The sequence below is a fragment of the Theobroma cacao genome, chromosome 6 (genome assembly GCF_000208745.1).
Source record: "Theobroma cacao cultivar B97-61/B2 chromosome 6, Criollo_cocoa_genome_V2, whole genome shotgun sequence".
NCBI lineage: Eukaryota > Viridiplantae > Streptophyta > Magnoliopsida > Malvales > Malvaceae > Theobroma > Theobroma cacao.
Genome location: NC_030855.1, coordinates 23,795,171 through 23,817,125, shown reverse-complemented (window position 1 = coordinate 23,817,125; position 21,955 = coordinate 23,795,171). Strand labels below are relative to the sequence as shown.

The following is a 21,955-nucleotide window of genomic DNA, read 5'->3' as shown; positions in this document are numbered from 1 at the left end:
CATTGACAAACAAACTTAAATTGAATAAAAATTCAACTACTTCTTTTAATTTTCATTCTCGATGTCTAGATGAGAGTTGTTGAACACTTCACAAATAAGAAACAACATTTAAATATGTATTATTTTTCTATTAACTTAACTTTAAAAAAAATACGTGTAAAGTGAATATCTTACATATTAAATTAAAAGTTTTTAAATTCACAAATATAGTATAAGATAACATTTATATACGTTTACCATAAAAAATTAGTAATAACTCAAATACAACCCGACTCATTGAAGGCAAATAATAATTGAGGTGGAGAATCAAGAGCACACAAAATTAAGCCTCTCTCTCATCAAAACATGATTAATTAAAAGATAAATTCCATAGTTCCTAATCTTTTATTGTAGTTTGGCTCAAATTTTTAACATTTAAACTGTTTTATTTGGATTGTTAACCTTCTAAATTAGTTATTTGTTAGTCTTTTCATTATATTATTTTATTAATAATTGAAACAAATTTTTTATATAAAATGTGAAAAAATAATCTCAATATGACATGTCATATAATTTACAATATGATTATCATGTCAATTTTAATGGAATTAAGAAATGATCAAAATGGAACTATTTTAAAAAAATGAAATGATCCAAATAAAACAAAGGAATTAAAGTAAAATTAGAATAAAAGGGTATGGGACCATATGTGAAATTTATCCATTCTTTAAACATGTTAATTTTCAGATTACCACTTGATAGTAAAATTCCAAATGTGTTATGGTAAGATGGGAGTACTTAGAAGAGCCAAAATTTTTATCAAGTCAATATAAAATAATGCATTTTTTAAAAATTGAATTGTTATTATATGAATAATTAATATATTTATGAATTTTTTTAATTATTTAACTCTATTATTACATTGTTTATATAGTACTAAACTAATTGGAATCATATGAAATATTTAAATGCATATAGACTACATTCCTAGATAAATACATGAGTTATTAGAATTCAAAACTTTCTATTCTTAATCATAGACGAAACTTATTTGTAGCCGAAGCATATTATGCCTCATCAATCGTTATGTAAAAACTTTAAGAAGAAAAAAGTTGACTACAAAATTAGAGTTGACCAAAAACGATGTCGTGAGAGTCGAAACGAACTGCTGCAAACGGAATATCGGTCTCGGCTGGGTCACCCAGGCAATTGTTTCGATCCATTTGTCCGATTGTATCTCTCCCGCGCGAGGCCCAATCTTACTGTTATATGTTCCTTTTTTCCGCGTCGTTTCCATTCCTTCGATACGAAGCGAACTACTTTTCTCTCTTCATATCCCCTTCATTGCTATAAAATAAAAAATATTTATCGACAGATCTCATCCAAAGCCAACGGAAAATGGCGGGCCGGTTCGGATCGCAATTCTCTACGGTCGCCACCATGATCGTTACCAGCACACCATCCGCAGATCTCGCCTTTACTAATCTTGCTTACTGCTCGGCCTCCGATCTTCACAATTACGCCGTCCCTGGCACTAGACTCTTCCTCGCTAACGTCGGCGACGACTTTGTTCTTTCTGTTTCATATCCTTTTTGATTTTTTCCTTTTCTTTTGTTCGCATTAATTCACAGTTTAACCGATAATTTACTGTCGCATTGTTCATAATTCTATTGATTGAAATTTTCATACTATAATTTATAGTACTTGAGTTGAAAATTAGCTGTTATCGCTCTTTATTTATTTGCAAATTATTTTTTACTACGCACTTTTTCAGGAAATTAATGGAAGTTATGGAATGTAAATTCATAAAGTTAGTCAGTGTTTGTTGCTACTGATAATTTAGGATGTGTAAACTTTTAGAATGTTTCAATTTATTAGAATGAGAATTTTTCTTTCTTGAATTGTTTAAATACTTTTTGTTTTTGTTTATTACTAAATGAAATCGAATATTTCATCTTTTTATAATTATTTTTCAGTTTTAAATCTTGCTGTTCTTGTATGTGAACTTCGAAATCTTTCTGTTGTAGCTGGTTTTTTTGGTGGCCTTAACTTATAAATACTCCCCACGAAAGCATACGCAATGGATATGTTGCCCTGAATGCTATCCAACGTCGGGTTGCAAGAGTTTCTAATGGTGACACTGTATCAGTGAGCAGGTTAGTTAACCGTATCTTCAAATTTTTAGTGTTTAAACTGTTGCTAGTCATTAACGATTTTTTTTCCTCAAGGTGCAGATTTATTCCCCCTGAAGATTTTAACCTTGCATTGCTCACGCTGGAGTTGGAATTCGTGAAGAAGGGTACTAAAAGTGAACAGGTGAGATTTTCAATGCAGTATGATCTGTTTGTTATCTTAGATGATTTTACATTGCTCACATGGATGGTAGTAGGATTAAGTTTTGTGTATTATTTTTGTAGGTTGATGCTGTTCTTCTGTCTAACCAGCTAAGAAAGAGGTTTGTTAATCAGGTAGGGCTTCCTGCTGTTTGCTTGTTGCAAATGTCTGCTTTTGTTTCATAATTGTGTGCTGGCTTTATTTTTGGCGTGGATTGGTTGATTATGAATTTTAGATTTCTTTTCCTCAATTCTCCCTTGTAGAATGAAGGGAATATTGAATAGATTTGTTTCAAATGCACATGTAAGGCTTTTGCTGCTCTGAGATCAATTCAAAATTAGAAAATAATATGCTTGATGACATTAGCCATCTTATTGTCCTCATATCTCATGTGTAATGCGTGCTTGTTGCTTTCTCCCTCTTCACACACACACACACACAATGTAAAAGAAATTTGTTCCTATATGTTGATGAAAGATTGGATGATTTTATTGAAGGCATGGAACGCTGGTTTCCCTTTTTCTGGCAGGTTATGACAGCTGGGCAAAAAGTTACATTTGAGTATCATGGTAATAACTATATTTTCACAGTCAATCAAGCTCAGGTAGAGGGGCAAGAAAAAGCTAATGCTCCTGATAGGGGGATGATTTCCAGTGATACCTACTTTATCTTTGAAGCACAAAATTCAAGTGGAATAAAGGTTATGTATTAATATGTTAGTAGCATTTTGTTTCCTTCACCTCTTTTCTGGCAGAATTTTTACCAATGGATGTCATTGTCATTCAGATAGATTAGATTTGATTACATTTACACGGTAAGATTGTAATTTAATCAGCTTGATGTGACTAACTTAAATGGTTCACCGACTTGTGTTTTTCTTGCAGATTGTCAATCAGCGTGAAGCTGCCAGTAGTAATATCTTTAGGCACAAAGAGTTTAATCTACAATCACTGGGTATTGGTGGCTTAAGTGCAGAATTTGCTGATATATTCCGAAGAGCTTTTGCTTCTCGTGTTTTTCCTCCTCATGTGACTAACAAGTAACATAACTTATTCTTCAAACCATATTAATTATGTTTCATATACCTATATGTTTGTGCATCTAATGAGAAAGCTTTTGAGGTTCCAGGTTGGGGATTAAGCATGTAAAAGGCATGCTACTTTATGGACCTCCTGGTACTGGCAAAACTCTCATGGCTCGGCAGATTGGAAAGATGTTAAATGGAAAGGAACCAAAGGTTGGAGTTTGGTTGACCATTTTAGTTAACACGGTTTATTTTTATTTGAGCCTGCATGCTTTGATCATTTTATTCTGATTATTCATGTTTCAGATGGGATAAAATTTATGTTTTTGTCTATGTTTCATCTCAATATATAACCTGGAATTGCACGTAATAGGTTGGCTGTAGGTAATAAAGATATTGTTAATTGTTTTGCTGTCTGGTGCACATCCCATGATTGTCATAGTATCAATAGCATTTTGAAATGTGCTGTTGGAAGCTGTTTCGGGACGCAATGTTGATTAACACTTTCTGTGGGCATATCAACTGTGTGTTTTTCCACCTTGTATGTTTTTGTGTATCATATTATTTACTGTCTTCCCCATGTTGCAGTAGTTGCTGTTTTGGCATCGGAGTGTATAACCTTCTTTGAGTGAAGTCTGTTGTATAGTGTCTTCTTGTCCTGTTATCAGACTGCTTTCTTCCATTCATGTTTCAGAGCTCCTGCATTCGACTTTATTCACAATTATGTTTGTCTATGTGGTGAATATTACATATTACTGTTATTGAGTTAGTGTAAAATTTTCCTTCTTGGTGAATCAAATAGATTGTTAATGGCCCTGAAGTCCTGAGCAAATTTGTTGGTGAAACTGAGAAGAATGTTAGGGACCTATTTGCAGATGCTGAGAATGATCAAAGGACCCGTGGTAAGAGATATGTGCTCACTAGTTTTAGTTTTCTGGTTTACTCTTCTAATTTTATAATGAAGTATCACGTCTTTTGACTTTTCAGGTGATGACAGTGATTTGCATGTCATAATTTTTGATGAAATCGATGCTATTTGTAAGGTAAAAGACTGCTTTATATACATGTTCTCATCCCTTAGATCAACAGTAGCACTTTCATCTTGTTTCATGTGATGTTTCTAATTTTCTTTGTATTGTGACTTTCAAAATGCACATGTTCTTTAAAATATTGAACCAGTTATAATAAAGTTGTTGCAAAGAGCTTGATCCTATTTAAGTTCTAGAATCATTATCTGATGTTGATAAAGTATTTTTGCACCTTTCTATGTATGTTGTAGTGTTCAAGATGCTAACAAAATCAGGGGAATCTTCATAAAAAATTTATTTCAAGTTATATGCCAGTTTATTTCTCAATATGTGAAGGGATATGTGATGTGGCCTATTATGTAAATAACCCTTGGGCTGTGTGCTGGGTTGTGTGTTGAATCTATAAAAGATCCAATGCTAATGAGTATCTAGACAATTTTTTTTTCTGAAAAGTAATGAGTATCTAGACAATTGAGCTGAGGCTGTTTATTTGTGTTATTGTTTCTTTTCATGACGAGAGTAATATGCGGTTTTATTTGTTTTTTCAGTCAAGAGGCTCAACTAGAGATGGTACTGGTGTTCATGACAGCATTGTGAACCAGCTGCTTACAAAGGTCAGTGACTAGTTCCTGAGAGTTCTGAGTCTTAAAAATCAATAGCAATTGTCTCATGCCATTTTTCTCAGGTTCTTTTGGTTAAGATGCGTTATTGATGTGATTACTTTAACTAAAGGATTGTTTACTTTTCAGATAGATGGCGTGGAGTCTCTCAATAATGTTTTGCTTATTGGAATGACCAACAGAAAGGATTTGCTTGATGAAGCCCTTTTAAGGTTGCTCCCTCCCTCCTCCATTCTTCGCTCTCCCTCTCTCTCTCTCTCTCACACACACACACATAAACATACACAAGGCAAACCTATCTATCTATCTACCTACCTACCTACCTACCTCTTTGTCACTGTAGATCATCCTCTATGGTAAGAAGCATGATTAACAACCAATGACTAGAAACTAAATATTGATGCATTTTATTGTTGTTGTGGGATGTGGACATTAAAATTTCCAAAGCCTAAAAGAGCTACAGAAAAATGTTGGTTATTACGGAGAACTTGATGGCCTATGAGTAAGATTTGTAGTCATTATCTGGAATAAACATGCTGCAAGTAACTGTCAACATTCTGAGTATGTGATTTTTGATATGTGTAAATGTGTGTGCTTTGTGGACTTTCAGTGTCGTAGGCAATAAAAAGTTTGTTGATGATGGTGTAATTATATTACTCCATGAAATGTCTTGATCTTAATTGAATCTTTGAAATCTTCTGTAGGCCAGGACGTTTGGAGGTTCAAGTTGAGATAAGTCTTCCTGATGAAAATGGTCGTTTGCAGATTCTTCAGATCCACACAAACAAGATGAAAGAGAATTCTTTTCTTTCTCCTGATGTTAGCCTTCAAGAGCTTGGTATGTTTATTAGTAATGAATGGTTGTGGGATTTACATTCTTCACTGCTTTGGAAGAATTAACTATTAAAGGGTTAAAGGTTTTATTCATTTATTTCATGTTCTGTCTGCTCCAAAAAATATACAGGCTGATAGATCTTGATGTTCGATATTTAAAGTTGTTTTTTACTTGTCCTTAGTTTTGTCCTTGATGGATTGTGAAATATTCTCTGGGGTTCTCTGGATGATCAAACTTGGGGTAAAATTTTTATTATTATTTTTGTATGTATGTGAGCTCTGGAAAATTCAAATGATAAGATGCCTAAAGTGCCAAAATGTTTTGCTATTGAAATTGGTCCTCCCACTCCTCTCCAGAGAAGAATAATGTCCTTGTGTTTGTGATTTGCCAAGAATTCTTTAATGGATCTTGAGTTGGGAAGATTAAAAATAAATAATCAGGAATGAGGAGAGAAATGCCTAAAAAGGCTCTAGAAATTATTGCTGATTGTTTCTTTACATAAATTTGCACCTCTCTCTGTATTATAGTCTTATTTTAATTATTTCCCTTTTTTTTTCTGAAGCATATGGACATGGTTTTGACTATAATTTGAGCTGGGCCTTACAAGTTTCTAATTGCTCCTTTTCCTATTCAGCTGCTCGTACAAAGAATTACAGTGGAGCAGAACTTGAAGGTGTTGTGAAAAGTGCAGTCTCTTTTGCTTTGAATAGACAAGTAAGTATGGATGATCTTACCAAGCCAGTGGATGAAGAAAGCATTAAAGTTACAATGGATGATTTTCTTAATGCGCTCGTAGAAGTTGTTCCTGCATTTGGGGCCTCAACTGATGACCTTGAGCGATGCAGGTGATTTTTTCAGTTCAAATTAGTACAAGTTTCAGTTCTTCAATTACAAGATGTTAATTTCCATTATACTTGAATTCACCTCATTTTTTTGTTCTCATGGTAAGGTAATAGTCTTGGCAATGATGCTTCAAGCCTTCAACTTTTGTAGTTATTAATAATTTCAAACTGCTTTGCTTAAACAAAATGTGAACTGTGATCATCACATGTAGTCTTATGTTTTCAGCCTTCAGCCGTTTGTTAATAATTTTGTTTCACTCCAGTTGTTCTGATTACTTGGTTGCTTTAAGCATGGTTAGATTTATAGGTCATTGTTCTTAGGTTGGCTTTGGAAAATATGAATATTTATCTTGAACCTTGAATTGGTGTTTGAAGAATTGGAGTCCGTTTATTTAAAATATTTTCTCATTCTCTCTGTCTCTCTCTCTTGAGATTTCTAGCAGAATATGACTCATAGTTGTATCTTTCATTTTTGAGTATCATTGCCTGAATTATTTTACATAACATAATTTTCAGACTTAATGGCATGGTGGACTGTGGTGATCGGCATAAGCACATTTATCAGAGAGCAATGCTGCTGGTAGAGCAAGTTAAAGTAAGCAAAGGAAGTCCTCTTCTTACATCTCTTCTAGAAGGGCCAAGCGGAAGGTAGGCATCAGGATTTTTTTTTTTTTTTGTTTTGCATCTTTTAGTTTTAACTTTAACTGAATCTAAGTTGACTTGCACAGCGGCAAAACTGCATTGGCAGCTACTGTTGGCATTGACAGCGACTTCCCATACGTCAAGATAGTAAGCTCCTACCTCTTAGCATGTATGGGATATATTGCAGCCTTTTGTTCTTTGTTAAGATTCCTGTTTTTAACATTTTTATAACTTTAATTGTGTAGGTCTCGGCTGAATCGATGATTGGCCTTCATGAGAGTACAAAATGTGCACAGATTGTCAAGGTTTGTGGTGCCAAGATCTTGAAATCTGGATGTTCTATGAGTACTTCTAGTTTAATAAATTATTGGTCTAAACTGGAACTTTGCTTCTGTGTTAAGCTATTTTACTCTCAGATATTCAAGACATTCTGATTTATGTTTGGAAATTGATAACTAGGAATATTTGTGCATCAGATATCAGCTAAGATAATCTAAAGTAGAAAAAGTTAAGGATATTATTGAATTTAGTATATTTTGGCAGGTATTTGAGGATGCATACAAGTCACCCTTGAGCATCATTATCCTTGATGACATAGAAAGGTAGGGGGAATCAGAAACTTATGCTACTCATCTTGACTTGAAACGTGCCATGTGGACAGAAATAATTGGTTAATTATTGTTGCAGGCTACTGGAGTATGTTGCTATTGGCCCCCGTTTTTCAAATATAATTTCTCAGACATTGTTAGTCCTTCTCAAACGTCTTCCTCCTAAGGTTTCTCTTTGGTCCCTTGTTTCTCTATGTATTTTATTGTGATCCAGTATTTCAGATGGTCACTTCGGAATTATGTAAAGCTTTTTCTTTTATTTTAATTAAAAAAAGAGAAGTGAACGAAGTGGATAATATATGCTCTTTTGCTTTCTCTTGATTGACAAATCCTATGCCGCTTACTAGTTAATTTATAAACATAATAGAAGATATGATTTGATACATATGTTAAGAAAATCAGATGTCAAATAAGTAAATTGAGAATCTTGCTAACTTTAGTCAGTATCTTTTAATCTGAATTAAGTTTTCCATTAATTGTTATTTAAATGTGCAAATGCTTTTTCAGGGGAAAAAACTTCTGGTGATAGGGACAACTAGTGAGGTGGGCTTCTTAGATTCAGTCGGTATTTCTGATTCTTTCTCTGTTACTTATCATCTTCCTACATTGAAGACAAATGATGCAAAGAAGGTAATAATGTTGTCAATTTTGCTTCTTTCCACAAATTATCTAGGATATGAAATTGTTGTTTTGCTTTTGGCGTGTCAGTGCCGATTTGCCCCAGTTAATGCTATGCCTATTTTATACCGCAACAGCAGAAAAATTTTAGAGAATAGCATTAATATTCTCTTAATAACTCTTAAAGCTTTCATCTGCTTTTATTAAAGCAGCTGGGTCAACTTGGGGAAGTAATTGAATTGAAACATGTGGAAATTTCTTTGCCAGCAGATAGTTTTACTAATCACCTGTACTTCCCCAACTACATTGTTAACTATTGTCTGGTTTCTGGACTGATATTCTTGGTGAATGTTTCATTGTCATGTTTGTACTGAGCTCTAAAACGAAACAGTTTACTGTTGCTTTTAGTTACTGAGTTAAATTTATTTAATCTGCCCTTTTTACCCCAGGTGTTACACCAACTGAATGTGTTTGCTGAAGAAGATGTCAGTGCAGCTGCAGAGGCCCTGAATGATGTGAGTTTGAACATAGTTACCCTCCTGTCGCACTTGAGGACAATTTCCTTATTGCTATAGTTTTATTTCAATGTTTTGTCACTAGCTTTATCTTTATCAGCCAAGCATATTCTAAATGCCAAATTATTAATTACATGGAAATGTTGCTGCATTGAAAATTTTGACATTATTCATTTGAAGTTGCCTCATGGGTGTTAATTTTGTATCTTTAGTTGGGTGAATTGTTAGGTAACTTGTTTAAACAACCTGCCTCATTTTGATTCATTAATAGGCACATCTGTTATACATGCTTCTCTTCAAGTGTGCAACTGTACATGCAAATATGCACTTGTGCATGTTCGAAGTGATGGGTGGAAGGACCAAAGAGTCAAGGTAGAGTGTAGATTTGTGTTCATGAATGAGTGCATCCTTGCATGTTTAAAGTTAGTGAGGAAATCAGGTTGAGAGTAGGAGCATGTGGAATAATCTATAAAGAATCATGTTCTGATATTTCGAGATATTTGAGCTTTAGATATGTGAATCTTCATGATGAGTTTCTGGTGGGGAAATTTGCTTGCTTCTGCATTGATGTTTTGATTACTGTCCACTGTACTTGGAGCATTGAACCTGAGTTATCTGTCTTTGAACTTTTACACTAACATCTCGGTCTAGACAATAGTATGACATATAAAGGCAAACAGATGAAACTCGGTCTCAGTTCCGTGTGCATGTGCGCACACCTACACGCACGCACACATGTTTATAGTACTTGACAAAGCAAAGGAAAGTTTGTTATCATTGATACTAACTGCTTACTTCTGTTCTCATTTTTCTTAGATGCCTATCAAGAAGCTTTATATGTTGATCGAGATGGCAGCTCAGGGAGAGCAAGGTGGAGCTGCAGAGGCAATATACTCTGGCAAAGAAAAGATTAAGCTTTCTCACTTTTATGATTGCCTCCAGGATGTTGTCCGCTACTAGTTTGCAGGCATTTTGTCCGTTCCTGCAATCTGGTGTTCATTTTCTCATATAGCTTGTGTATTAAATTTTCCCTTTCCCACTTGTTTTCTCCCTCCCCTTCCTCTGTTTCCTCTTCGTGTTTATTGAACGATTGTTAGACATTGGTTGAAGGTTATGAGGAGATTCTATGTCGGAAGGTCTGGCTCGCCGCTGTATTGCAATTCCGTTCCTGTTTTTGGTAGTTCTGTTTTTACTTTTAAGAGCTTATGTAAGTTTTATGCACTCTTTATTGTTTATTGTATTTTAGTTTAGTTATAGAACAAAAGTAATATTATATCGGGTTAAAATGAGGTAAACAGTTAAAAGAATAACAAAAAGTCAAATGTAATAATGCTTATTTATGCGAGTAAAACTTGTAAATTTACAGATGGAAATGAGGTTAAATAACAAAAACGCTTCTTAACGGAAGTGGCTATTTATTTATATTAAAAATAAATAATCTAAAAGAAACATTTATTTATCCGAAGATAGGGATACTTCCTATCACGAAATTTCAATTACATGTAAGAGGGGTGGGTCCAGCAATTTTTGTCTTTGCATGATTAGTTTTGTTGTTATATTTATTATCGGATTATCAGCTTTTTGCTGAAATTGTCTTTAAATGAGTACTTTTGTTGTTATATTTAGTACTGGTCTCTTCACCTTTTTTTGCGCCATTTGAATTTAGCAAATGGCATAATCATATGAGTTTCCATAAGAGAATTATTCTCAGCCAAGTCTTTTATATGCACAAATAAAATTGTATCTAATTATGAATGAAGAAAGAGTCACATAGTTAAAATGATTAACATATAATAGTTTGTTGTTGATCATGAAAGTAAAGAATTTTATTTTAATTATACTATATATTTGTCTATTTACTTAAAAATGCTTTTTAATTTACTGTTAAGAGGAGGAATAATAATAATAAAAGTAACAATAAAATGAAAATTTATGTTTAAAAAATAAAATTGAAAGGCATTATGATTGGTTGGTATGCATTTGGAAACTAAAGAGAAAATATGATAAAAAAAAGATTAAATGTTAAGTATGAGGTTGAAAGTTTTGAGTTTTTGTCAATTTAGAGTCAAACGTTTTAATTGTTATAATAAAAAACTAAGCATTTTTTGTTCTTTACAATTAAGAGCAAAGATAAGAGGTGTATGGCGTTTGTAGAACACGCATATGACGTGGGCGTTGACTTGTCATGTAAGATATGGAAGGGTAATTTGGTTAAAAAGTCTTTTCTGTTAAATCAAAATGGTTTAAATTATGGCATGGTGTGTGACAACTATTTTATCATTATGTGTAACAACTACATTTTTCAACATGATGTGTAACAATTAAATTTTTAATATGGCATGTAATAACTATATTTTTCAATATAATTTGTAATAATTAAATTTTCAATATGAGGTATAACAACTAAATCTTCAACATAGCATGTAACAATTACATTTTTCAACATAATGTGTAATAATTAAATTTCAACGTGACGTGTAATAATTACATTTTTCAATATAACATATAACAAATAAATTTTGAACATGACATTTAACAACTATATTTTTAACATGGTATGTAACATTATATTTTTCAACATGGTGTCAACAACATATTTTTCACAAAAAGTAACAATAACATTTCGCAATATGTCGTATAACAAATATTTAGAAAATAACGTATAACAACATCATTTTTTCGATGTGTCGTGGAACAACTTTTTCAACCATGACATTTAACAACACATAATATAGGCTTGACTTCTCACATATTTACATATTTTTAGGAGAAGTTCACAGACATCTAAAAATTATACAAATCTTGGTATATCAACACTTTATACAAATCATTAACAAGTTAACATCTAATGGAAATGGCTAGCACTTCATATACAAATCATCAATTCAATTGATAGGTTTAACTATAAAGTGATGTGATTCATTGAATTTTTGGCTTAATCGAGAGGTAGCTTAAGGCCTTTAGGGCGTGGAAACTTTAACACCTTACTTGTGTTACTCATGGAAACAACATTGAAACATGTCTCTAATGAACTTGATTAAAATGGTGTTTGGCATTTGTCTTGCATTCTTTAGACACGAGTTAATACATTCTGCAATGTTTGTTGTCAATTGGTACCACTTTACCAGTGACCGTGCACGTGTCCATCTCGAAGGACAAGAAAGCTGGATCGAAGAGGAGATGAAGTATAACGGGTGAAATTGAGGCAAAATTAAGCATAGGATTTAGATTAAAATGGCACCATTTGGATAACATGCCAAGTCAGCTACCATGTCATTAGCTCATGTGATTTTTTATTATGTGTGATATACGCTTTATTCACTTGTCAACTTAGCCCTTAATTGTAAGGAATAGAAAACGTTTGACCTTTGATTGTTGTAAGGCTAAATGCTCAAATTAGGGCTAAATGTTTTATGCAAATCTGACAAACATTACGTTTGACCTTGAAATATATGAACCTTATACGGCTAGTTAATATATGTACCTTATATATGTACCTTATACGACAAGTTAGCATAATATATGTACCTTATACGACAAGTTAACGTCCTTGAAATAAGCGTGTCCCACATGTGTCAAACACCTCTTACTTTAACCCTTAATTGTAAAGAATTGAAAACGTTTGACCCTTAATTATTATAATTGAAACATTTGAACATAAATTGACAAAAACTTAAAGATTTTTTACTTTAAATTGAGCATTTAGTCATTGTTACAATTGACACGTTTGGCTCTTAATTGAAAAAGTACCTAAACATTTAATCTCAATTTGAGCCTTTAACAAAAAAATAAAATAAAACATATTTGTAATCTGAATAGTGATTTGATTAGCTTTTGTGGCGAAGTCTTAGACTCGTTTCTAATTTGATCTTTGGATACCTTTATGAATTAAATGATCATGGATCAATTTCCATTGAAAACTTTCTTGTATTTTCTTTCAAACTTATTATGTACCCATGATTTCCATTAAATATTTTGAGAATAGTTTTTCTTTTTCCTATTAATAATTTATTTTAAAAAATAATCATCTTAAAATATTTATTATTAATCTTGGTGTGTTAATTGTTTTCTTCTTATATATTATACATGAAATTTTCACTTATACTTTTTTTTTGTAATTTTAACTGGTCTTGAGACTCTATGATTTTTTTTTTCAATTAACACTTTGTAAATAATTTTTTTAAAAAATTAAACTATTAATTTTATCTAATAAAATTATCAAAATACTTTTAATTTAAATTTAGCTTATTTATTCACACCAAAAGTACTTTTTACTTTTACTTGATAAAATTAATAAACTAACATTTTATGGAAACAAAAATTATTCATAGAGTGCTAATTGGGACAAAAAAAAAATTCATATGGTACTAATTGAAAAAAAAATCAAAAGATATTTATGAAAAAAATTGAAATCACAAGAAATATAAACGAAGTTTACTATATTACGCGTGTATGTCACTAAAATTTAAAAACCTAGCTACTTGGAAAAAGCAATTCTGTTCGATCTAGAAATGGCAAGCTTTCCGTTGATTTCTTCATGGTGGCTATGATTTGCAACATATGCCTCTTGGAGTTTTGCTATGAGCTTGTGTACAGGGGAATATTATTATGCTGTTATCTAAGTCTCACATAAAAATTATAGAATAAAATAAGAGTTTTAGTTTATATAGAAATTATAACAAAATAAGAGGATAAAATAATAATCCCATATGGAAAATAAGAAGGCTTTCTTTCTTAAGAATTTTATCATAAAGACTTATTGAATTAATTGTTAAGCATAATCAAGTTGAAAATAAATAAAAAATATATTTTTTAATAAGCAATGATTCTCTCAAAAGATTAAGAATCAAAGTGGGTTTTAAAAAATAAAAATCAAACTGAGAGCTTAGCTATTGTTCAGCTACTTATCTTTTGGCTAAACTAGTGAGAGTTGGGCTATTGTTCACATACCTTGTCTGTTAGGTAGTTGGCGTTTTAGCCAATTAGCCTAATTTGGACATTTATTTAAAAATGGAGAGGACCCGCTTTAGATCCAAATAATAGTGGAAAACATAACTGATCGTGTAGTTGACCTGTGATTTGCAAATAATAGAATTCTTTTTGATACATAAGATTCACTAATTAAGCATGGCAAGTCTAGAGTATATTTAAAGATATGATCTCACGAGAGAACTGTAGATATCTTTTTGTAATAACCTTTCAAAAAGAGATAGAGGCTTTAGAGATTCATGTTTGAAAGAAACACGTAATTTTTATTTCTGGAGGAATTTTGTTCCATATTACAAGAAGTCTTTTGCTTTTCTAAGTAAAGGAGCTAGACGTAGCAAACTTTGCAAAGTAAAAGGATAAGCATCGCATACAATAAATGTCCCTATTTTTCATCCTGAAAAGGCAAAAGACAAGGACGGACAGGACAGGACATTACATATACAGAGGTTATGGATAGGACAATAATTATACATAGACTTTTATTAGTCATAATCATAATAATAATAATGGAAAGGTTCCCCCTTTAGAGCCTACATCCAAATAATTGTGAAAACCAAACAAAAAACCTCCCCTCAAATATGTTCATCGCGGTACTTGAGGAGAAACAAGTAAGAGCCACTAACTTTTTTTTGGAAAGAAGAAAGAAGAAAATGGAGAAAACCTGGCAAAGATTGGAAGAATTCTGAGTCCCACTTGAGGCTAAACTGTCTTTTTTGTCAAGGGTTAATGTCAAGGTTTTGATTTCTACCGAGCAAAGGTTGGTCGGAGAAGATTTAATTAAGATACCAAATAAGCCTGGGGTTTCGGCCTCAACATAACTGCTTGTTGTAGATATAGTTTCTAGATAAGTTTATAAGTAAATTATTATGGAAAAGTATGAGTTGGAATAGCTGGAATACCAATTTCTAATGGTAAGTTTGATTCGGTACATTTGGTTCACTGGATATAATGAAATAAAATAAAATAAGATAAGAATTATTATTATGATTTATTGTAATTTTTAATTGGTAAAAATTATTTTGAAGTAATAAAAGAATAGATGAAAAAAAGATAAAAGTATATTTCATTATAATATATGATTATTTATTTTTATTTTATTTTAATTTTAAATATTAATAATTAATTATTTAAATATTAATATTTTATCTATAATTTAAATACTGGTCGTGAAGTGTCATATTTAGAGCTTTCCGTGTCCAAATCAGATCGTGGATCCTAAATTCGATGACTCCTTGGTCGAATTTTGCTAGAAAGCACTAGATTGACGCTTTCTGACCATATTCGGCTTTGAAACCATTGTCGTCGTTGGTGGTGAGTAGAGTTTAAAGAGAGAAAGAGAGAGGCAAAAATGCGAGAAGATAGAGAAAAACGAGGTAAAAAATAAGAAGAAAAAGAAGGTATTTATATGTTTAATTAGGGTTGTAATTTTTACATTTATAAGTGGTACTATAGTTTTTCAATTTTTAAATCTATTCCCCCAATCATAGCAAATACTGTGGGAGGTTGGGTTTAGTTAAACATAACTTTTAGCTTATTTTGAGGAATAGCTAATATTCAAGAATAATTATTCGTTGAGACTATTGCTAACCAAACGAAGGAAAAAAGAATAGATGAGAATAGAAGGGAAATAGTTAGGGGTGAGCAAATGGGTGGTTTAGACTGTTATATCTCAAAACCAAATGAACCAAATATGTTTAGAAAATCGATCAAAACTGACCAAAATAAAGGAAGATCAAACTGACCAAATATAAAATTAGTTTGATCGGTTTGATTTTGGACCAATAGATCAAAATTTTATCATTTTTTTTACAAATTACAATATTAAAACTTTAAACTCCATCCATAATTATAAAATATACAAATTATGTATAAATTAAATATATGTATATATATATTATTATTTTATTATATATATGAAATTAATGACACAAGTTATATATTATAATGTTTTATATTAAAGTTTGAATAAATAATAACTAATTATAAACAATATGTTATAAAAACTAAGGTGATAACTAAAATAGTTATTAAGTGTAATCATATAAATAAAGTTTATTATAAGTTATAGTAATGGTTATATATAAAGTAAATATATGTATATATACAATATTTATACAATTATATATATTTATAATATTTTATATTACGAAACATTAGTAAAGTATAATAATTATAACATATTAATATGTACGATATTTATTATCATATATTATAATATTAATATATAAATTATATCATTTAAATTATATAACTTATAATTTCATATTAATACAGATTTATAAATAAATAAATAAATATAATTAAAATTAAATTGAAATAATTATGATTTGTATACGTATATATAATAAACTAATATATTTTAAATATATTATTAATTAAGTTTACTATCAAATCTTTCTAATATATATATAAAATATTATATATATTAATATATATATATATATATATATAATTAGTTTAGTTTTTTGGATTAATTGATTTAAAAATTTTAAAATCGAGAACCGATCAAAAAGTCAATTGAACTAAAACTAAACATTTTAGACCAATTGATCTAATGTATTAATTAAATTGAATCAATTTATTCAAATCACATTTAATTTGACTAAGTAATTAATGTGATTTGATTTTATTCACCTCTAAAACTAACTTAACTTTTCACTATACCAAACTTGTTATAAATGTTTTAATTACCTTATTCTCTTTTATTACGATGCCATGGCGAATCTTAGCAGCCGAAAGAAAAAAGGTTTTTCTTATTGCCCATTAACATCATGCGACCAAATCACTATGGCAATATCTGCATTTAACACGTTTTACAAACTTTCAACCAATCAAACATAGTCAGAGTACTGCCAGCAACAGTGTCGTTTCCCTTAACCTTAATTAATATTGGAACCGATCGAGTTAGTCTCAAATCATCACTTTAAGAACAAGAAAAAAGAAGACCAAAGTTAATAGCAGTAGTTAGAACTAGTACATCGTATGGCAGGAACCAGGGAAATGTTCTGTACACTGGCAACTGACAGATTATTCCCTGCGAAATCTCCTCTTCTAGGCCATCTTTCCGGCCGGAGAAGCAAGTTTTTTTCGTCCACCACTTCGTTCATTTCAGGCAAGAGAAGATTAATGCGAGCAAGGAAGGTGGAGTCAACCCCCATGGCAGCTCTGACTGAGGTTGAATCGATCGAAGATGACCAGGAAATTCCAGTGCAATTCAAGTTGACAGCGCTGGTGACAGTCAAGTATGACACCAAGGAACACGTGAAGGATTTCATGCTTCGTTGGTTGGATTCTCAAGGCGGCGTTACCAAGAAGGGTGTCATTCTCCAGCTTGTTAGCACCCAAATTGACTTAAGTAAGCGTTGGTTATCATCTTCTGATGGAGATACAAATTTTTTTCATTAAAACTATACTATAGTTATAAGGATTAACTTTACACATTATTTAGGTGAAAAAAAGGTGCCTTATAATTTGAGATCTTGACTATTCTAATTCGTCCTTTAAATCAATGAAGGGACTGGAAAGCCAAAGATGAGCAAGGAAGCTACAATAGACTGGTCCAGAACCCTGAACAATTATTCTGACAAAGTTAGTAGTCACAAAGTTCAATTTCTTGTTGATACAAACTTTGGGGTCCCTGGAGCTATGATCGTGACCAACAAATATGAACAGGAGTTCTATCTGGAAAGCATCGCCATCGAAGGCTTTGCTTATTTTGCTTGCAACTCTTGGGTTCAACCACATAGGCTCCAAGCAGAGAAAAGGATCTTCTTTTCTAACAAGGTAGACATTTAGATAGAACCACTAATCTCCTCCTTTTTATACTTGAACAATTGAGCCAAAGTTGTAATACGATGTTTTGCATATGGCAGGCATATTTACCTTGTGAAACGCCGGTAGGACTGAAAGAGCTAAGAGAAAAGGAACTAAGGCAATTAAGGGGTAATGGAGAGGGTGTTAGGGCATTATCAGATAGAATATATGACTACGATGTTTACAATGACTTAGGATGTCCAGACGGAGGAATTGAATTTACAAGGCCAATTTTAGGAGGTGAAAAATGCCCATATCCACGACGCTGCAGGACTGGACGCCCTCCAACTAATACAGGTAAACATTTGGAGTATCACAAACCATTCAGAGTATGTAAGAAAATTTGATTTAATTAAGTTAATGTTGCTTTCCTTGGGTATGTCTCAGATGTGAATGCAGAGTCTCCTATCAACGAATTGGTTCCTATGTATGTGCCGAGAGATGAAGCATATGAGGAGCTGAAGAAAGAAACAATCGCAGCAGGAAAGAGGAAGGGGCTGCTTAATAATTTGGTTCCATGGCTAAAGGATGTTTCAACTGATAATGATGCTATCCAAACGTTCTCTGAAATCTATGATCTCTACAAAGAGAGCCCTTCCCTGGAAATCAAGTCACATAAACAAGACGGATTTAGGGAGAAACCTCATTTCCTGATAACGATTAATAAGATGATCAAAGAATCCACTAGAGACATTTTCAAGTTCGATCCACCAAATATCATCTCCAGTAAGCATCAATTTCTTGCTCTTTAATTAATGTGTCATACTGAAAAAGATTACCTCAAGCACATTAAAGAAACTCGAATAATCCTTAAAAAAGAGATGCTCCAATCTCAGGGGATCCATCGTGTTGTGTACGAGATGATGAATTGGGTCGTTTAACACTCGCCGGTATGAACCCCTTAAGCATAGAAAGGCTAAAGGTGACCATAATCAGTTCCTTTTTAATTATAATTTTGAAACCAAAAAAGTTTTAAGCTTTTTTAATGAGAAAACTGAAAATTTTGAACAATTTTTTTACTGAAGAAGAGTTTTCCTTGTAGACATTTCCGCCTGTAAGCACTCTGGATCCCTCCGTCTATGGTCCAAAAGAGTCAGCAATAAGAGAAGAACACATCACATGCCATCTCAATGGCATGTCCGTTCAACAGGTTTGGAAAAGATTAACTCAAACATGGGAAGACATATGGCAACGGTCTGAAGTGCTTAGAAACAAACTATAGTTATATTGGTTTGATTTTTTCATGGAACTTACTACATTTTTTCTTTTTGACATTTGAACTTGTTTTTCAGGCACTAGAAGAGGTTAAGTTGTTCATTCTCGATTACCATGATGTCTACCTTCCGTATCTTAACCGCATAAATGCTCATCAAAATCGAAAAGCCTATGCAACTCGAACAATTTTCCTCTTGACACCGATGGGAACTTTGAAGCCAATTGCTATTGAGCTCAGCCTCCCACCCACAAACCCGAATTCACCTTCAAAGCAGGTTCTCACCCCCCCAGCTGATGGCACTAGCAGCTGGTTGTGGCAACTTGGCAAAGCCCATGTATGCTCAAATGATTCCGGTTCTCATCAACTCATCCATCATTGGTATATGCAAAGATTAATTAAATTGATTTTAGCAAATATGTCTTGAACTTTTGATTAACTAGAATTAGATGACCAATTAAGATTCAAGTTAAACTAAAATGACAGGCTACGAGTCCATGCATGCATGGAGCCATTTATCATAGCGGCGCACCGACAACTAAGCATAATGCATCCAATTTACAGGCTTCTTCAGCCTCACATGCGATACACGTTGGCAACAAATGCACAGGCTCGCGAGGTTCTCATCAATGCTGAAGGAATCATCGAGTCTTTCTTCTCCACCGTAGAATGTTCTATGGAGATTACTGCTCCCGTTTATCGAAATTGGTGGCGCTTTGACATGGACAGCCTCCCTGCAGACCTCATTAGAAGGTAAATACACAAATTAAGCTTCCTCCCCAAATTATGTTCTACCTGAAAATTTTGGTTGGATTAAAAATCAAAACCTGTATAATTTCAGAAATTAAATTGCATAAGATTCCATCTCTATCTGTGTAGAGGGATTGCAGTGCCAGACCAAACCCAGCCACATGGACTTAAACTACTTATTGAAGACTACCCATATGCCAATGATGGGTTGTTGATATGGTCTGCCATTGAGGACCTTGCTCAGACCTATGTAAAGTACTACTACTCTGAGGCAAGTAAAATTCAATCAGACTCAGAACTCAATGCCTGGTATTATGAATCAATCAATGTAGGCCACGCTGATATCCGCCATGCCAACTGGTGGCCTAAACTCTCAACTCCAGATGATCTCGTCTCCATACTCACCATCATTATTTGGGTTACATCAGCAAAACATGCTGCAGTGAACTTTGGGCAATATCATTATGGTGGATATGTCCCAGTGCGTCCACCGCACATGCGGCGACTACTGCCAAATGAGAATGATCCGGAGTATGCAACTTTCCTTGCAGATCCAGAGGGATATTTCTTGTCATCATTGCCGAGTTTGCGTGAAACAACATATTTCATGTCTGTTCTTGGCATACTCTCCGCACATTCAACTGATGAAGAGTATTTAGGAGATAGAAAAGACTTTTCAGCTTGGACAGGAGACCCTGAAATTATTGAGGCCTTCCACAAATTTTCAATAGAGATGAGAAGGATAGAAGAAGAGATAGAAAAGAGAAATGCTGATCCAAAGCTTAGGAATAGATGTGGGGCTGGCGTTTCACCATATGAGCTGCTTATTCCATCCTCAGGACCTGGAGTTACCAGTAGAGGAGTACCTAACAGCATAACAACATGAAGGGGAATCTCCTGATTTCTTGAAGTTGTTGACAATTAAAAATACAATTTGATGGAACATATCAATGCCTATATATGCAGCTAGAAAGTTACTAGCTCGAATTTGTATTGTATTTTGTCCAATAATTAAAGAATTAGTATTGGATTATTACCTATTTTAATCAACTTTTCTACCACTTCGAACGAATGGTTTGAACTCATGCGGTGGATTATATGTATTCGTTATTCCTTCAATCGAAACAAAACAAATTTAAAAAAGATAACAAAACTTAAAGAGATTAATCAGCGTCAAAATGTTATTTTTCATTAATACTTTGACGTTTGCGCATGGTGGATATAGACTATGATTAAGAATGTGACAACCTGCTGCTGGCATAAAAGATTCTTGCAATTCACGGCATGTTCACCATGAAGATCTTCTCAAGATGGGGATCCCTCACTGAAATGTTTAGACACCTACTGATGGGACAGAAGAATGGGATCAAATTTTCCTGAAATTTGAATCTTGAATCTTGAAAGGACATTGGAGCATATAAATAGTTCTTATTTGTAGCGTATTGAAAAGGAGGAAATCCTTCTCTCTAATGGGAAAAAATGACAGAAGAGAGTGAGGAAATCCACTTTTTGGGTAATTGCAAGAAAAGGCTGACCAAGTTTGGCCAATGTTAGTGAAAACTTAGCAAATCAACCATATTTCTATTGCATCATAGACCACTGATTTGATTATAGTACTTGGGAACTGACAAGGCAGCTTGGAAACCTGGTGGATTATTAACTCGCACTATTATTCAAACAACACTGCTCTTTCCAGGGAAAGAACATATACTCACAATCAAATTGTTTTATGCAATGCATGATTAAACAATAACAATAACAAAATTATGGAAAAAAAGTAAGCCGACCAGCATTTCGATTTCATAGGAGTTTTTAAAGAATGAAAAGGAACCGTTAAAGAGTTTTAACTGCTCTTTCTGGTCCACCCCTTGTAGCCGGCCACAAGCAATTTCAGCACAAATGTTCTATAAAAAGAGCAACATGCAAACTGTTCTTTCTCTTTAGAAATCAGGACCTGATTATAGCTGTGATACGTTGGTGCACCACGGTTGGAAAAGGCAACTTCATCGGAGCAACTGTAAGAAATATTTTCCCCAACCATTTCAAGAAAATGGTTCCAAGAATCAACAATTCTATCCAAAAAAGGAGGAAATTAAATATCTAAAAGCTACAATGTTAGCAAACGTGCTTAAAATGATTAATATG

General features: G+C 32.9%; 2 protein-coding genes across 4 annotated transcripts; both read left to right on the top strand.

The window, feature by feature from the left end:
• On the top strand, positions 1,200-10,275 carry LOC18596846 (vesicle-fusing ATPase). 2 transcript variants are annotated; one of them, XM_007025557.2, is made up of 21 exons: positions 1,200-1,562; positions 2,040-2,135; positions 2,214-2,295; positions 2,397-2,447; positions 2,843-3,013; positions 3,198-3,352; positions 3,442-3,550; positions 4,140-4,239; positions 4,325-4,380; positions 4,914-4,979; positions 5,115-5,197; positions 5,690-5,823; positions 6,455-6,665; positions 7,179-7,310; positions 7,391-7,451; positions 7,550-7,609; positions 7,848-7,906; positions 7,992-8,079; positions 8,420-8,542; positions 8,980-9,045; positions 9,862-10,275. In XM_007025557.2, the coding sequence occupies exons 1-21, from the start codon at positions 1,378-1,380 to the stop codon at positions 10,003-10,005; spliced, it is 2,232 nt and encodes a 743-aa protein (XP_007025619.2). In that variant the 5' UTR covers positions 1,200-1,377; the 3' UTR covers positions 10,006-10,275. The 2 variants fall into 2 exon arrangements, with proteins under 2 accessions (XP_007025619.2, XP_017978707.1); XM_018123218.1 differs by having other exon boundaries at positions 2,208-2,295.
• LOC18596845 (lipoxygenase 3, chloroplastic) lies at positions 16,945-20,893 on the top strand. Of its 2 annotated transcripts, none has more exons than XM_018123202.1 (9): positions 16,945-17,389; positions 17,549-17,817; positions 17,907-18,144; positions 18,235-18,573; positions 18,684-18,769; positions 18,890-18,997; positions 19,140-19,441; positions 19,625-19,813; positions 19,940-20,893. In XM_018123202.1, the coding sequence occupies exons 1-9, from the start codon at positions 17,017-17,019 to the stop codon at positions 20,694-20,696; spliced, it is 2,661 nt and encodes an 886-aa protein (XP_017978691.1). In that variant the 5' UTR covers positions 16,945-17,016; the 3' UTR covers positions 20,697-20,893. The 2 variants fall into 2 exon arrangements, with proteins under 2 accessions (XP_017978691.1, XP_017978690.1); XM_018123201.1 differs by having other exon boundaries at positions 16,946-17,389; positions 19,547-19,813.

Excerpts from the sequence above, each read along its gene's own strand:
- LOC18596846 (XM_018123218.1), top strand. The coding sequence starts at position 1,378 with ATGGCGGGCCGGTTCGGATCGCAATTCTCTACGGTCGCCACCATGATC. Across the intron at positions 4,240-4,324 it reads GAATGATCAAAGGACCCGTG|GTGATGACAGTGATTTGCAT; the intron begins GTAAGAGATATG and ends TTGACTTTTCAG. Across the intron at positions 7,311-7,390 it reads CTAGAAGGGCCAAGCGGAAG|CGGCAAAACTGCATTGGCAG; the intron begins GTAGGCATCAGG and ends TGACTTGCACAG.
- LOC18596845 (XM_018123201.1), top strand. The coding sequence starts at position 17,017 with ATGGCAGGAACCAGGGAAATGTTCTGTACACTGGCAACTGACAGATTA. Across the intron at positions 18,770-18,889 it reads TAAGCATAGAAAGGCTAAAG|ACATTTCCGCCTGTAAGCAC; the intron begins GTGACCATAATC and ends TTTTCCTTGTAG. Across the intron at positions 19,442-19,546 it reads CATCAACTCATCCATCATTG|GCTACGAGTCCATGCATGCA; the intron begins GTATATGCAAAG and ends CTAAAATGACAG.